The sequence below is a fragment of the Neospora caninum genome, chromosome VIIa (assembly GCF_000208865.1).
Source record: "Neospora caninum Liverpool complete genome, chromosome VIIa".
Classification (NCBI taxonomy): Eukaryota; Apicomplexa; class Conoidasida; order Eucoccidiorida; family Sarcocystidae; genus Neospora; species Neospora caninum.
This window is the reverse complement of record NC_018393.1, coordinates 3,655,221-3,668,865: the sequence shown is the minus strand read 5'-3', so window position 1 is coordinate 3,668,865 and position 13,645 is coordinate 3,655,221. Positions and strand designations below refer to the sequence as shown.

At 54.1% G+C, this 13,645-nt stretch overlaps 2 protein-coding genes across 2 annotated transcripts; one reads left to right on the top strand and one right to left on the bottom strand.

Annotated features, from left to right (window-relative positions):
• On the top strand, positions 1-2,944 carry NCLIV_023500 (hypothetical protein; the record flags this gene model as incomplete). Its single annotated transcript, XM_003882545.1, has 2 exons — positions 1-1,383; positions 2,090-2,944. 2 exons carry the CDS (start codon positions 1-3, stop codon positions 2,942-2,944), a joined length of 2,238 nt encoding a protein of 745 aa, XP_003882594.1.
• A 2,086-nt stretch (positions 2,945-5,030) lies between these two features.
• On the bottom strand, positions 5,031-11,946 carry NCLIV_023490 (conserved hypothetical protein; the record flags this gene model as incomplete). The annotated part of the gene is made up of 10 exons (XM_003882544.1): positions 5,031-5,126; positions 5,568-5,689; positions 6,729-7,035; positions 7,499-7,611; positions 8,236-8,360; positions 8,846-8,929; positions 9,468-9,576; positions 10,065-10,181; positions 10,610-10,842; positions 11,513-11,946. The coding sequence occupies 10 exons, from the start codon at positions 11,944-11,946 to the stop codon at positions 5,031-5,033; spliced, it is 1,740 nt and encodes a 579-aa protein (XP_003882593.1).
• Positions 11,947-13,645: the final 1,699 nt, after the last annotated feature.

Below are 13,645 nucleotides of genomic sequence, written 5' to 3'. Positions count from 1 at the left end.
ATGGGCAAAGCTAGCGGGCACGGAAGTAGTTCTGTGCGGCCTATTAGAGAGTGCATTAGCAGTGAGGCAGCAAAAGCCTCTGTCCTCCCCGTCGCCAAAGAGTCCTCTCCCCCGGAGTCTTGTAGCGCTTCCTGCCTGAACGACGAAGACAGCTGCTCTGTCTCTTCCGCTGAAAGTGAAGTGGATATTGATGTCATTTTTCAAGACGCGACTCGTCTTGGGTGGACTGGCCCGCAGCTGGACTGTCGCGGCTCGTCACGGGGGAGTCTGGGCAGTATCTGTCTTCCCACCGCACCTCACTTTTCGGCCCCAAAGTTGTGGGTTGGCCTTGGATCAGGGAAGACTGCTGCCGCTGCGGCCGGACTCGGGGGCCTCGCAGCTGCGGGGAAGGAACTGGATTATTGCCATACTGAGTTCGACGTCTCCGTGGACTCTCTCTTCGACCAGAGACAGAGTCTCATGGAGGCGGCGGCGGATCTCGAGGCATCTATGGAAGCCGATCCACTGCTGGTGTGTAGAATAAAACAACTAGGGGTTGCGAAGGCCATCTCACAACTCTATCCCGATGCCCAGTGGCCTGGCGAAGTTCCACTAATCACGTGCCTGCTGAGCCGCGCATACGCGAGAGCCGGATACGAGGAACAAGCCCGGTGGCATGTGGAGTGTGCCGCCGCGTTGTTGAACGCTTTAGGCATCGACGATGCTCAGATTGCATGCAGTGTTATTTTACAGAATTCGTCGGCTTCTGCCAGCGACAACACTTCTGCTGCGCCTCGTGGCGTGCTGGCTTCAGGGTTGCCGGAGGAGGAACCATCTAACGCAACCGCTACAGAGTCGATTGGACCCAGTGATTCGCTTGCCGACACCAGCATGTTGTGTCCCCCGCGCACCGGTGGTGACGAGCTTTCGGACGATCTGCTGCTTATGGAGTTCTTCTTTTCGCTTGCTGAGGCGCTGTTTGCATCCCGATCGTTCACCAAAGCCATCGGCGGCTTCTTTAAAGCCATCAAACACGCCGACAGGGCGCTAGCTAGACTCGGAGAAGCAGGCCGGGTGCAAGAAGGCCATGCTGGCGAGATGCACGGGTCCTCTTCGCTCTCGATCCAGTCCGGGAACCGTCTCGCTGCTGGGAGTTCGAAGCTGGAGGTATCGGATTCCGCTCCACTTGGACCGGGGGACCGTGAAGCCTCTGAAGAGGTGCATGCAGCCGTGCGTAAGCTGGAGCTAAGGAGAGCAGAACTCTTGACGGGTGTAGTCGAGGCCTCCCTTCGAGTAAAGGAAGTCGAGGCTATTCGCCAGAGCATTGAAGCTGTCGAAACCTTCTCGAGGCTATGTGGTTCCGGATGCGTAAAGACTCTACAAGCGAGATATCTCGCTGCAAAGGTAGGCGTGTGCGTGGATTTGCGCTTGCAATCGTATCATTGTTTGACACGCGGGGGCTTGGTCGTGGATTCGACTGCGCACATCCACTGACGCCCTAGTCCCACGCAATCTTTCGCCGAAAGACGTTGACAGCTCCTCACCTAGCTACGACGCCACGCAGTCCCTTTTTCTGACGGGGATTTTCACCGCCGGTTTCGCCGGGGACGATCGCCACGTAACTGTGTCGAGCATCACCCTACGCCCGGCTGGCTGCAGACTCCGATTTCTGGTTCTGTCACAACACACAGCTCTCAGAAACACGATGACCGTCGAAAACAACTGTTGCTTCGAGCGTATAGAGTTCAACGACAGAGATCGAACACGTCGCTCGAGTCACAGATTGGCCATCGCAGACCGCTTGTTGCATCCTTTACCTTGGACTCATACGCAAAGTTCACTTTGTTGTAGAGTGGGAAATCAATCCCGAAAAGCCGGAACAGAAAAGGTCTGTTGTCGCCATGTGCTCCGCAACAGCCACGAGTTCAAATGGGTCGGAAACTGACGAGTTGGCCTTTCAGAACGCGGTATTCCGCCTCGACCGCAGAACGCCACCCTATTCCACTTTCTCTGCGTTCCCAGAATGTTTGGCACCAGGTTACAAGGCATGAACAACTCGTCTCCCTTTTGAGCGCATGTGTTCTTGCCTTCCTCCCTTCAATTGTTCCAGATGCGTGACCACGTCGGCGAGACTCCTGCGGCCGTGCAAGAGCTCACCGAGATTATTCGAAGATGCACAATCGTGGAAATGGGAATGTCGGAGTCTCCGTCCGGGGACTTGCCTGCCTCTCCCGCCTGTTCCGACTTCGAGATTGCCAGCGAGGAGGGGAGAACAGCGACGCCTTGTTCGCTGGACACGGAGTCTGTTCCCTCGCAGGAAGGGTTCGAAGGCTCTCCGGAAAGCCTTCCGAGCGAAGCGCCTTTTGATGCGGCACGCCTCTCTACTTCTTTGCAACTTCGCGTCGAACTTTTGATGAGCGCCACGTTGACAGCAGTTGAGTGGATCACAAAGTTGCGGAGCGAGGCCCAACTCAACGCCGTGAAATTCGCCTGCTCCATCTTCAACGCCCTGGCGATCCAGTCCGTAGAGAACCTCCGGAACCAGCGAAGCCGACGACGCGCCATCAGGGACCAGCGGCGAAACCGACGAGTTGCGAATCGCTGGCGAACTGCGAAAACGACAAAGATGCAACCCGGCGACGGCGCCCAAGACGCGCTTGACGCTCGCCAACAGCCGGAGATAAGCGAGGCGACTTCAGAGGACTCCGAGGGCGACCACAGCGCGTCAGAAGATGACGCAAGACGGCAGAAAGCGCAGGACGATGAACAAAACGGCCGCGGAGGCTTTGCCGGGAGTCTCGTTCTCCTAGGGCGCAGCCTGCTTTCTCTTTTGCGAACTCGCGACATGCGGGAGGGAGAAAGGCAAACCCTAGAACTCCTCATACAGTTTTCGAACTTGAAGTTCGGCGCGGATTCCGGTATGCGGTTCCGGGGAGCCCGGAAGAATACCCGCCTGCGCTGCTGACCCGTGGACTCCTCGCCGAGTAATCCGAGTTTGAGAGCCATGCACAGCTTTGTCAGCCAAGGTGCTGTCCCAGAGTGACGCAAGTAGACGAGCCTTTTCGAACAAGACGCAGAGAGGTGGTTGCTCAGTGTGCATGTCTCTAGTGTGTCTGTGCTCTCCGTTTCGCCTTTTGTTTCGTCCGGTCGTTCTCGTCTGCGTTTGCCCATCTCTCCGACCCGTGTACGCGGGAAGCGAGCAGCGCAGCCGACGCAGGAAGCATCGCAAAACGCTGCCTTTGCAGCCGGCGTTTTCCCTGCTACCTCCGTTTGTTCACTGTCTGCGCCTCTGTCTCTCAGCACAGCACCTCTCTTTTCTTCTCGAGAGAAGCGAACTGGAGTCAGTGGACGGAAATCCCCAAGCCGCTCATGCGATAGCCCAACGCGTTCTCGAAGCCCTGAGCGACCGACGCCTCTTCCTAACTCCCGGGTTTGTTTTTGACGCACCGACACTGTGTTTCCTCGACTACCGTGTCCACGCCGTGTGCGCCCATCGCACCAAGACACGCCGGCAAGTGCATCTGCAGGTCGAAGTGTTGCTGCGACTTTGAAAGGCGTGACGAGGACGTAGGAATCTTTCCGCGCCGTCCATCGTAGCTGAGGAACTTTCCCCGCGTTCCAATCCCCCTAGGGGAGGAGCGTCGAAACGCTGACGACACACACCGTCCGCCGAGCGCGCGGATCCCAGACAGCTTCGGGTCCGCGTACAGCTGCTTATCTCTATGTAAATGCCGTGCGTTGGTGTCTTAGAAGCCGAGCAGTTTGGGTCGTGCACATTCGGTTTCGTAGACGATTTCCGTACCAGTTGGGAATCGGTTTTCTTGCGTCTTGGCCCTCGACAGGGAGGAAATCCTCATGAAACGAGCTCAAACGAATGTGGAAGCGAGCAAACAGGCGCGAAGAACGTCGCGAAGTCGAAGCTCCTTGCGCGTAGGTTGACACGAAACGAGGTGTCCCTATCCAACACTGAGACCGGGAGCGGTTCGACACTTCCGAGGGTTTCTGTGCTGCTCCGGAGACAACATTTCTCTGAGCGCACACGCCCCGGATGAAACCCAGCTGGAAGGTAAAACCGCGTCAACCGTTTTCCGGGGAAAGATCCCCTTCGGTGGGACTGAGGCGAGGCGCCGTCGGGAGAGCAGGGAATCTCCGAGGAACCTCAGAGCTGTCCGACAAAAGAACAAACTTCTCTTCCTCCTTTGCGGCTGCGCCTGCCTGGCTATCTATTACGGTCTTTCGCGGCGTCTGAGTGTCTCTTTACCGACGAAGGCCGTCGGCAATCTCGCTGCAACCGATTTCCACAGATACGCATTTCTCGGCCGTCTGTTTTTTATGTCTTCCTTCGTCTCGCCTCCGTACCGAACCTACATCGGAATTTGTTCTTGGCGCTCTCTGTCTACAAGCCGCGACAGCTCTCTTGATATACACCTAGGCAGCCCGCGTCTACAGTTTCCCTCTCGTTCTTCTCCCTGTATCTCTGTATCTGCACATGAACCAGCTATGGATCTCCGCGTGACGTTCGGAGTCCAAAACGCCTTTGACTCAAAACGCTTTGCCCCGTGTTAAACTCCACTTCAGGAACAGAGAGACGCTCCTCTGTTGTTTGCAGCGTCACCTGCCTGGGTTGAGCCTGCCGGGGTTCGGTTTATTTTTCGAGAACTGAGAAAACGTTTCCCGCTTCTCTGCATGTGTTGAGAAAACAGTTTGAGGATCACAAGATCCCACCTTCCCATCACGCGGCCACCGGCGAAGGCGCGTGCGTCTATACCTGGCAGATATCGTCGACCGCTCTGCATGAATACATAAACGGTCTAGCTTCAATTATCTGATTGGTATTGCACCATGGTACTGGGAGTGGTCATCTCTGAGACTCAGAGGTATGCGATAGAGCCTAACACACTGCCAACAAACAATATGCCTTTGAGCAAATGCAAAGGCTGGGGGTTCGGAAGTCGTTTTCGCAAGAACAAGGTAAGAAAAGTAACGTAACACCAGACAATAATACAACAAACGTGATACTGGTGCGTGAGTCGGCGGCCGTTTGTCTTCCCTTAGTTGTCAGGCTGCATGCGGATGGCAGATACGACGAAGCCGCTGAAGAGCGGAAGCGACGAATTCATCACCGGATGCGTGCGCCGAGGGAGAATCTGAGAATCCACGCAGTGGAGAAGACGGGATGCTTCGAGAAAAGGAGAGTAAGGGACACGCGAGACAGAAACAGGCATCCGCGGCCGCATGCGTTTGTCGGAAGGACAGCGCGACAAACTTCCGGGAAAGACAACTTCCAGGAAAGACGCTATCTCGGAGAAGCAACAACCAAGAGAGACCAAGCAAGCGTTGCCTTTGTGCTCCAGCACAGCGCCTCGACACCGCCAGGGGGGAAATTAAAGTTCGGAGGGCAAGGACAGAGAAACGGTGAGAAGAGAGAGAAGAGAGCTCAGGAGCGAAGAAGTAAGGTGGAAAACAGAGAGGCTCGAGAGAAGCGAAGAACGGGACTATGCCCTAGAAAAGCTGTGAAGAGAGGGAGGACGTCTCCTCGCTGCGAGACCAAACGCCAAGCGCACGCCTCCAGCCGGGTTCCGGCTTACCTGTTGCTCTCGGAGCATGAACTCCTGCATTTGAACGTGAACGAATTCACGAGATGCACCAGCTGCTGCATGCAGGGCAGACGCCACCTCCCAGTTGTGGCAGAAGACCACAAGTCGCCCCTCTGCACAAAAAGGCCTCAGACCCAAACTGCATGCGAATTCGCTCAGCTGCTGCACGCAGGAACGCCGCCAGCAGTTTGTGAGGAAAAAGAGAAACAAACGAGAAACAGCGCTACGCAACACAGCACCGGGCGCTCTAAAGCGTCGATTGCGGATCTCCGAGCAGCGTGACTTGGAACTTCAGGGAGTCGCGTGTCCACAAAAAGCCTCTCTTTGCGAAAGAGGACGGGCGGCGACGAGGGGGAGACAGCGCGTGCGCGCGACGCAGAAGGGCGGAGAAAATGAGCAGGGGAGGTGTAAAGTTCAAGCGGGGGAAACAGGAAAAAGGCGACCGGTGGAAAACAAGACCCAGACGCACATGTAGAAGAAGAAAGCGGGAGAGAAAGAGAGGGAACGGGAGAAGGAAATCACGAGCGGTAGACAGACAGAGACACGGACAGAAAGGAAGAGAAAGCGAGAAAGAAAGAGAGAAAGAGACAGAGAAAGAGCAAGCGAAACAGCGAAAAAGAGAACGGAAAACAGAAGAAGACAGTCTGAGAAGGAGAGACGGAGAAAGAAAGGCAACGAAAGACAAAAACAGAGGCAGAAGGGTAGCAAGGAAGGGAGGTGCGCGGTCTCTTTTGGGGCCATCAATGCGCTCCTCCTGAGGCTAGCTGGGAGGAGGAAAACGAGTTTGAAAAGGGACGAGCGAAGATCCGAGCCGAGAAACACAACGAGACGATACGGGTGAGAGGCACTGGAGACGGTTTTTAAGAACCCACAAAGGGCGAAGGCAGCAGGCATGAGCTTATCGGAAAAGGCCGCAAAAGACAGACGTCGTTTAATCAAACGGGAGACTGGAGAACCAGGAAGAGGGAAGCGACATCGGTTTTGTGGGGAGCCGGGCACAGCTCCCCTCGACACCTTTTCCCGCCGTTTAAAGCCTCCTGCCGTTCCTTCTCTCCTTTCTCCCGACTCGGCCGAGCCTTTTGCTTCTTCGCTTTCGCTCGTCGTTGGCTCTGCGACTCGCCTTTCTGCGTTCGCTGTGTCTTAAAGTCTCACCGGATTTCAGGAGCCGAAAGGCGAGAAGAAGCAGCCGATGCGCTAGACGTCTCAGGGCGGGGAGCGCGTCTGAAGGGGTTGCCTTGATAAGCTTTTTCAGGCCCAGAACGAAGATGACGCTGTCCACCCCCGAGCTGTGCATCTGCTCGAGCTCCCAGTAAAAGCGATTTGAAGACAAAACAACAGTGGACGGAGAGGGACTAGCAGAGACGGCTTGAGAGTTGCCAGTTTCAGGAGAACCATTGTCTGCCTGGCCTTGCGAGGAAACAGCCAGAAGGCGCCGGCGCTTCGAGGGCCAAGACTCTGCCTGAGGCGGCGGAACAGACGGCGAGCAGAGGACCAAAGAAGATGAAGAGAACGTCTGGATCTGCGTGCCCAGACGGGCGTGGTGGACGCTTTAGAACGGGGAGACAGGGGACCAGAGAGCCAGAGAAAACGCACGCAAAATTGGAAGAGACAGCGCCCAAGCACAGCAAAGCCGTGCATCTCGGCACCCCCGCAAGTCTGCCTCTTAAACTTGGAAGACGAGCCGACGCCTGTGTGCATGCATTTCCAAAACGCAGTTTCCGCCCTGCGACCACTCCACACACGTTCGTTGTCCTCGCAAACGAAGAACGCATACTTCTGCATCTGTCTTTCTACATGTGCAGAGAGAAGGACCGATATCCACGCAAGCGTTTCTGTGACTCAGGGACTGTTTTTTTGCACGTTTCGCTCGGTCCTGCGTGCGCGTGAAGCGGCGCGGTGTATGGGCTGGCGAGAACGCGTACCGCGGTCAGAGGGACGTTGAAGACGACTTGTCTAACCGCGGGCGGGAGATTCAACTCGCCGTCGATTTTGTCGCTCGAGCCCCGATCCATCAGACGCCACACGCGGCCCACTCCTAGAACAAGACAGAGGGTGCATGCGAAATCGGGATTGGAAGAAAAAGCGGCAGAAAGGGACAGAACCGAGAAGGGGAACAGACGCGGAGGGGCTTCCGGAAGGGCGATCAGGCAGCACACGCCGCACGCAGAGGAAAGTCCACGAGAAGTTCGTCACACTCGCATATGCAAAAATACGGAATGGGTTTACGTTCGTACACCTGTTCGAATACCGCTGCACGTTTTCTCTGTCCGCGCACTCAACTGGCGTCTCCGTAGCTCAATTCCCCAACGGAGCCCGCCATTCGAAGATTTACGTGCAAACGCACATGTAAATGGACGTGCGCATCTACATGAATCTACGCATTTATATATTCAAGCATAAATATACATATATATAATATATAATATAATATATATATATATGTAGAGAGGTGTAGGTACATGAAGATAGTAATGTACGTGGATATACACGTGCATCTACGTCTGACACGCACGGGGCACTATCCCCAGAAGAAAAAGGGCCCTATGATTCCTCTGGTGAAATGACGAATGCAGACTGGACTGCGCAGTGTGTTTAGACTGCATGCGCACTTTTCGAGGTTGGACTGAGTGTGTTTAGACTGCATGCAGATTTCTCTCACCGTGAAGTTGAAGCGCGACAGCGCCAGTGAGAAGGCCCATGGCGTGGTCAAAAACGAGGACGCGGTCTCCGCTCTTGATGTTGGCGTTGATCAATACCGAACTCAGATAGTCCATTCGCAGGTGTCTGAATTCAGGAAACGAAATGCATGCGCGTGTTTTTGAGTCCGGCTCCGGCAGATCTTCACACTCGGATCCGTCCACCGGCAGAGGGGGGTTTTGTGCGTGGGAGAAAACGCGAAGGAGGATAAAAGAAAGACAACCCAAAACACAGTTCCATTTGCCAACAAAGCGGGAAGGAACAGGGGAAAACATCTTCCGGACTCGTGCACGGCCCGCCCCGAGTGAAGCGCGATATTCTGTTCCCACGCATATAAATATATACATGCATATAGACGGGCACATATAAATACACATGCACATAGTTATAGATTGGTACGCATGCGTATGCTTTCATATATATAAATATACATATATATATGTATATATGTATGTATATATATATGTGCTGGCAATATCTTTTCGTCTCTAGTGGCACAGACTGGCGTCGCCTTCGTCTACGGAAGCGATTTTACGACGGTTGTCGAGTGTCTGCTTTTTCGTTTCGCTTACGCAATTTTGGAGGCATCACTGGCGTAGTAAGCCTCGCAGACTTCGCGGAGAGTCGCGGGAAGGACCGTGACACGCTTCAGGTGTCTAGGGAGGCGAGGGAGAAACATCGGGAGACCAGAAAGAAGCACATCTTCCGAACCCTCAGGGGCCAAGCACCCCCTTTTACCGCATCGAACAAGAGACTGGCTGCCAGCGACAGGACGTTTTCAGGCACGCCTTCTCACACCCAAGGCTGCCTGGTGGACGCCGTCCCCTCTCCACAATCCGACACCATAAACTCAGAAACATGCACAGAGCTAATTACCCATCCGCGTGTTCGATAAATTCCCATACGTAGCAGCTGCGCGAAAGTGATAAATGCTACAGCAGCTTGCTTCACCAGGTGTTCACAGATATCTACCGAAAAAGGCTGTGCTCGCACGACGCCTGCACGAGGGAACACCACTGTACGCGCAGAAAAAACGTGGCCGTCCTCGGGTGTACGTACACCCGAGGAACGGAGACACCCACAGCCGCACGCCAGTGACGGTATATATGTGTATGTGCAAAGCCCCAGCCGCCTTGCTGCATTTGTGTTAGCTCTTCGACAGCGCTTTGCTGCGTGGTTGGCCTGTCTGTTTACCTGGCCATCTTTTTCCGGATGTATTTCTCCTGCGCAAACTTTGTCTTCTTCTCAAACGTGGCGCTGTTTGCCATCAACATGCGAATCACCTCTTCGCCACGCAGCCCTTCTGAAGAGTGGGGGGACAGAAAACCGGAACGCGAATCGAATCGCGACTCTGATCTAAAGTCCACTCGCTCCCATGGCCCATGCTAAAATGCCGCCGCTCTATCTTTCTTGTACAGCGGAGTCTATCCGCGCATCGGCGCCTGCCCCTACCCACATCTGGAACTCCATATCTGTGTCTACCTACATAAATGTATACAGAAATATATATCCATGTCGAGATACACAACTAACCAATACACATCGACAATTACTTCGATATACCTGTACATATATATGGCGAGATGTATTTCACTTATCGCATATACATATATATATATATATATATATATATATATATATATATATATATATATGCCTGTGAATATACGTAAATGTGTGCGATCGGCGTGTAGACAGAGAACCTCGTGTATGCGTGCATCTCTGTCTGTCTTGGCATTGCAGAGGCGTGATTGTCGCCGCGAGTTTTGCGTCTCGGCTTCTGGACCTCACCCTCTCTGAGACACTCGATTGCTCCAGCGGTAAGTTGTTGGGCGTCGTTGCTGTCTGCTATGTCGCGATTGTCTCCTTCTACCTCTTCGTGCACGTCGAAAGCAAGCCGACAGACACCTGGAAGCGAAACGCGAACCGCACAAGGAAAACGGGGGAGTTTGGGCACAGAAACGCACCAGCCTGGGAAACGTGGCGCACACACACACACACAGACTTCTGAGTGCCGAGGCGCCGAGAACGAGACGGCAAGCCATCTTTGGCGTTCTCATCTGCGCCTTCCAAACGCTCATTTAGGATAACGCAAACGCGACGCTGCTTTGCCTCCTCGTGCGCCTCTCTGGGGCCATTCTACCGCCAGTTTCGATTTCCAAATGTCCTCTCGCTCTTTGTTTCCCTTTTGTTTCGTTCCTCGCTTCTCTCCTGCTCCACCCACCCTTCTCTGCCTTCTCTTCTTCCCCCTTTCTTGTCTCCTTCTCTTTCGACTTTTCTGCTTCTTTTTGCCGCGTCGTCTGTTTCGGACGTTGCCCGCGCGTCGCCTCGCTTACCGCGCCCTTCACACGGCTCGGACTCCTCTTCGGATCCTTCGCCGTCTCGCTGCATGTGCGCGAGAAGGTCGCCCACGCGCATGGGCGTCTCGTCGACTTGCCAGATGCCGCGACAACAGACAAATGACGAGAAAAACGGATGGCCGGGAAGAAGCGAAAGCGGAAAATCAAAGGGCGACGCTGACGAAACCCAGCTTCCAGAAGACGCGCTTCGACTCCCACTTCCAGTCTCCCTGCACAACCACCGCCAAAAAAACACGCATTTCCACATATATATATATATATATATATGTAAGTGTATATTTAGATAGACAGGCAAATAGAGACAGAGATGCACATATGGGTGTTGGCGTACGTATGGAGCGATACAGAGACTGAGATGTCCGAGCATGCGTAAGAAAGAGAACTGGGCTCCTGGATGCGCGTGTGGAGACTGGAGGGTGTATCGCGTCACTTGTTCCACAAGGCGTAGAGAAGGATTGGGCATCTGCGGATGCATCGAGTTATGTGAAGAGGAAAAGGTTCAGAAGATTCCACACGTTGATGTGAAAAAAGACGAGGACCTCGAATCAACGTCTCTTGCCGCAGAAACGTTCCTCGACTTCGATTCCTCTGAGGCCCAGACAGATCTCACGAGACGCTGCCCCAGAAAGGAGTCCTAGGAATAGAACTGAAGGCCTCTGCATGTCTCTCGAGACGAGTCAGGCGCTCTCTGGCCGGAACTGAAGGTGGAGCTATTGTCGAAGAATCTCCTCTCTCTGTAGATGCAGCCTACTCCTTTCCCCCAACCCATTCAGGAGGCGAGCTGTCGGAAAACAAAAGAACGAAAGAAACGAGATCGAACGGGGGGGAAATGGTTCCCGCGATGTGCCACAGTGCTGTGTGTGTGCGTGCTCGCCTGACCTGCGACTCTTGCCTCCGTTTCGTCCTCCGGGGCCTTGGGAGTCTCCGCATTCTCCGTGTGCCGCGTCATCTTTGCGTCGAACAGACGACGTCTCGCATTCTTCAGAGGCAGGCTCTTCGCTCGTTTCTTCCTCTCGAAAATCACCAGACTCCAAACAGCGCGGCACGCGAACGACGAAACGACGGCCGAGCGAGCATACAAGCACAACAAACATTCCTTCTTCCACAAGCGCGGCTGAAGAAGAAGGAGACGAGGCAGGAGAACAAGGAGACGTCCTGTATTTGGTATTCACTTTGTTGGCAAGAAGCGGTTCGCGATGTGAAGTGTCGAGTTTTCGCTTTTTCTGCGTCACGGAGCCTTCGGCTGGGGACGGAGACGCTGCGTCTCCCAGCCCCTCGTCGAAGAGCGGATTGCTGGCTGCACGGTTCACCATCGCGCGACTGTTCCTTCTTCTGAGCTCGAGAGAAGACAGACACTCTGGTTCACAAGAGGGACACGGACAGTTGTCTTCCACGCTGTCTCTCCTCGTTCGAAAAAACGAGAAAAAAGAAGCGACAAAAAAACTCGACGCAGAGCGAAGGACGCACAGGATGCGACTTGCCCCGTTTCGCTTATACCTAAAAATATACCTATATACCTATATACCTATATATATATATGAAAGACGACGAAGTGCAGGCGCTAGAAATTGAGTTAGACAGGGGCTCGTCGGAGATGCGGCTTCTTTCTACGGCCCGTTCGAGGCTGCAAACTCATTCCCTTCTCAGAAAGTTGTTTTTGTCTCCTGTTTCTGGTGTTGCAAATGGACTGTGCCTCGCGCCGCCTGTCCGACGAACCGCCGCCGACGAGGCATCCGGCAGAAGTGAAGCTGCGAGGGAGGCGAAGAGGGAGAAAGAAAATGAGGTTCCAGAGGAGGAGACTGGGAGGGAAAAGGAAAAAAGAGGAGAGACGAGGAGCAAAACTGTAGCGCGCAGTGGAGCAGACACTCAGAGCGCGTGGAGGAGCGAGAAAGCGCGAGAGAACCACAAAGACGAGCGGGAGAGACAAACGAACAAAGGAAGACTTCCTCAATTCGGAGGAGGGATATGGTACACTTCCTTTCTGCCGTTGATAGCATTCTCTCAACTTGCTTCTGTATTCTCTCCTTGGACAGGGAACTGGAGAGAACCGCTTTCTTTTTTGCAGTTATGCGCGGCATGTGCATGCGCGCGCTGCATGCGAAAAAGAGAGACTTTGGGGCCCGTTTGACGCTGAAAAGGCCCCCCCCCCCCGCCAGAAAACGTTTCTCTCTTTCCCTCGAAAAATCCAGCACCTCAGGAGTGAACCAAGTGCGATTTTTTGTTCGTTGACGTGCTTTCACCTGGATGCGTTCTCTCGATTTCTTGAGCGCTGCCTGTGCACTGCAGTTGATGCAACAGGTAGGTAATTCCGCGTTGCGAGACGTGCGTGCGTCTTCGTTGTCGCTCTGAACCTCCTCTTTTTCACGCTGTTTCTCAGAGAACAGGCTTCAACTCCATGATCGGCGCAACGTTCCAGTCTACCGGAATCTCCACACGCGAGCATTTTAGAAGTTTTTTTGAGTTATTTGCCAGCATTTGAGGATGAGGGGCTGCTCGTCGAGCACAGACTCCATGAGGAAGGTCGGCTTTCGCGGGTCTCTTCCCTTCATTCGCTCGGGAGTTCGAAAGTCCATTGGAAAAACCTAGACGTCATTGTGTGGCACTGAGGCCTTTGTACAACGCTGGTTTCGCATGGTTTTTCGCTAACGCCGTTCTAAAAGTAGCGTGGAAAAAACGCGACGGCTAGATCGCACCTGCGGTAGGAACGCACGTCTGGGAACGCATTTCAGTTTCGCGGCGCAGGGGTGCACATTGCCTTGCCGTGCACAGTTGAGTCACGTAGCTGCGGAGTGGAATTGCACGACTTGGTGACTTCAAGTGTGTATGCGTAGAAACTGGGGCTTTCGATGGTACCTGCGATACGGAGCACTCGTCCCAGTCTCGAAAAGGAGTGCTTCTCAAAAAGAAAGGTTCAGAAGGCAGAAACACTGCGAGAAACAACACGCGAAAGCGGTAGTGTGTAGACCACAGACAGCAGGAGGGGGGGGGGGGGAAGGGGGATTCCAGGGAGGG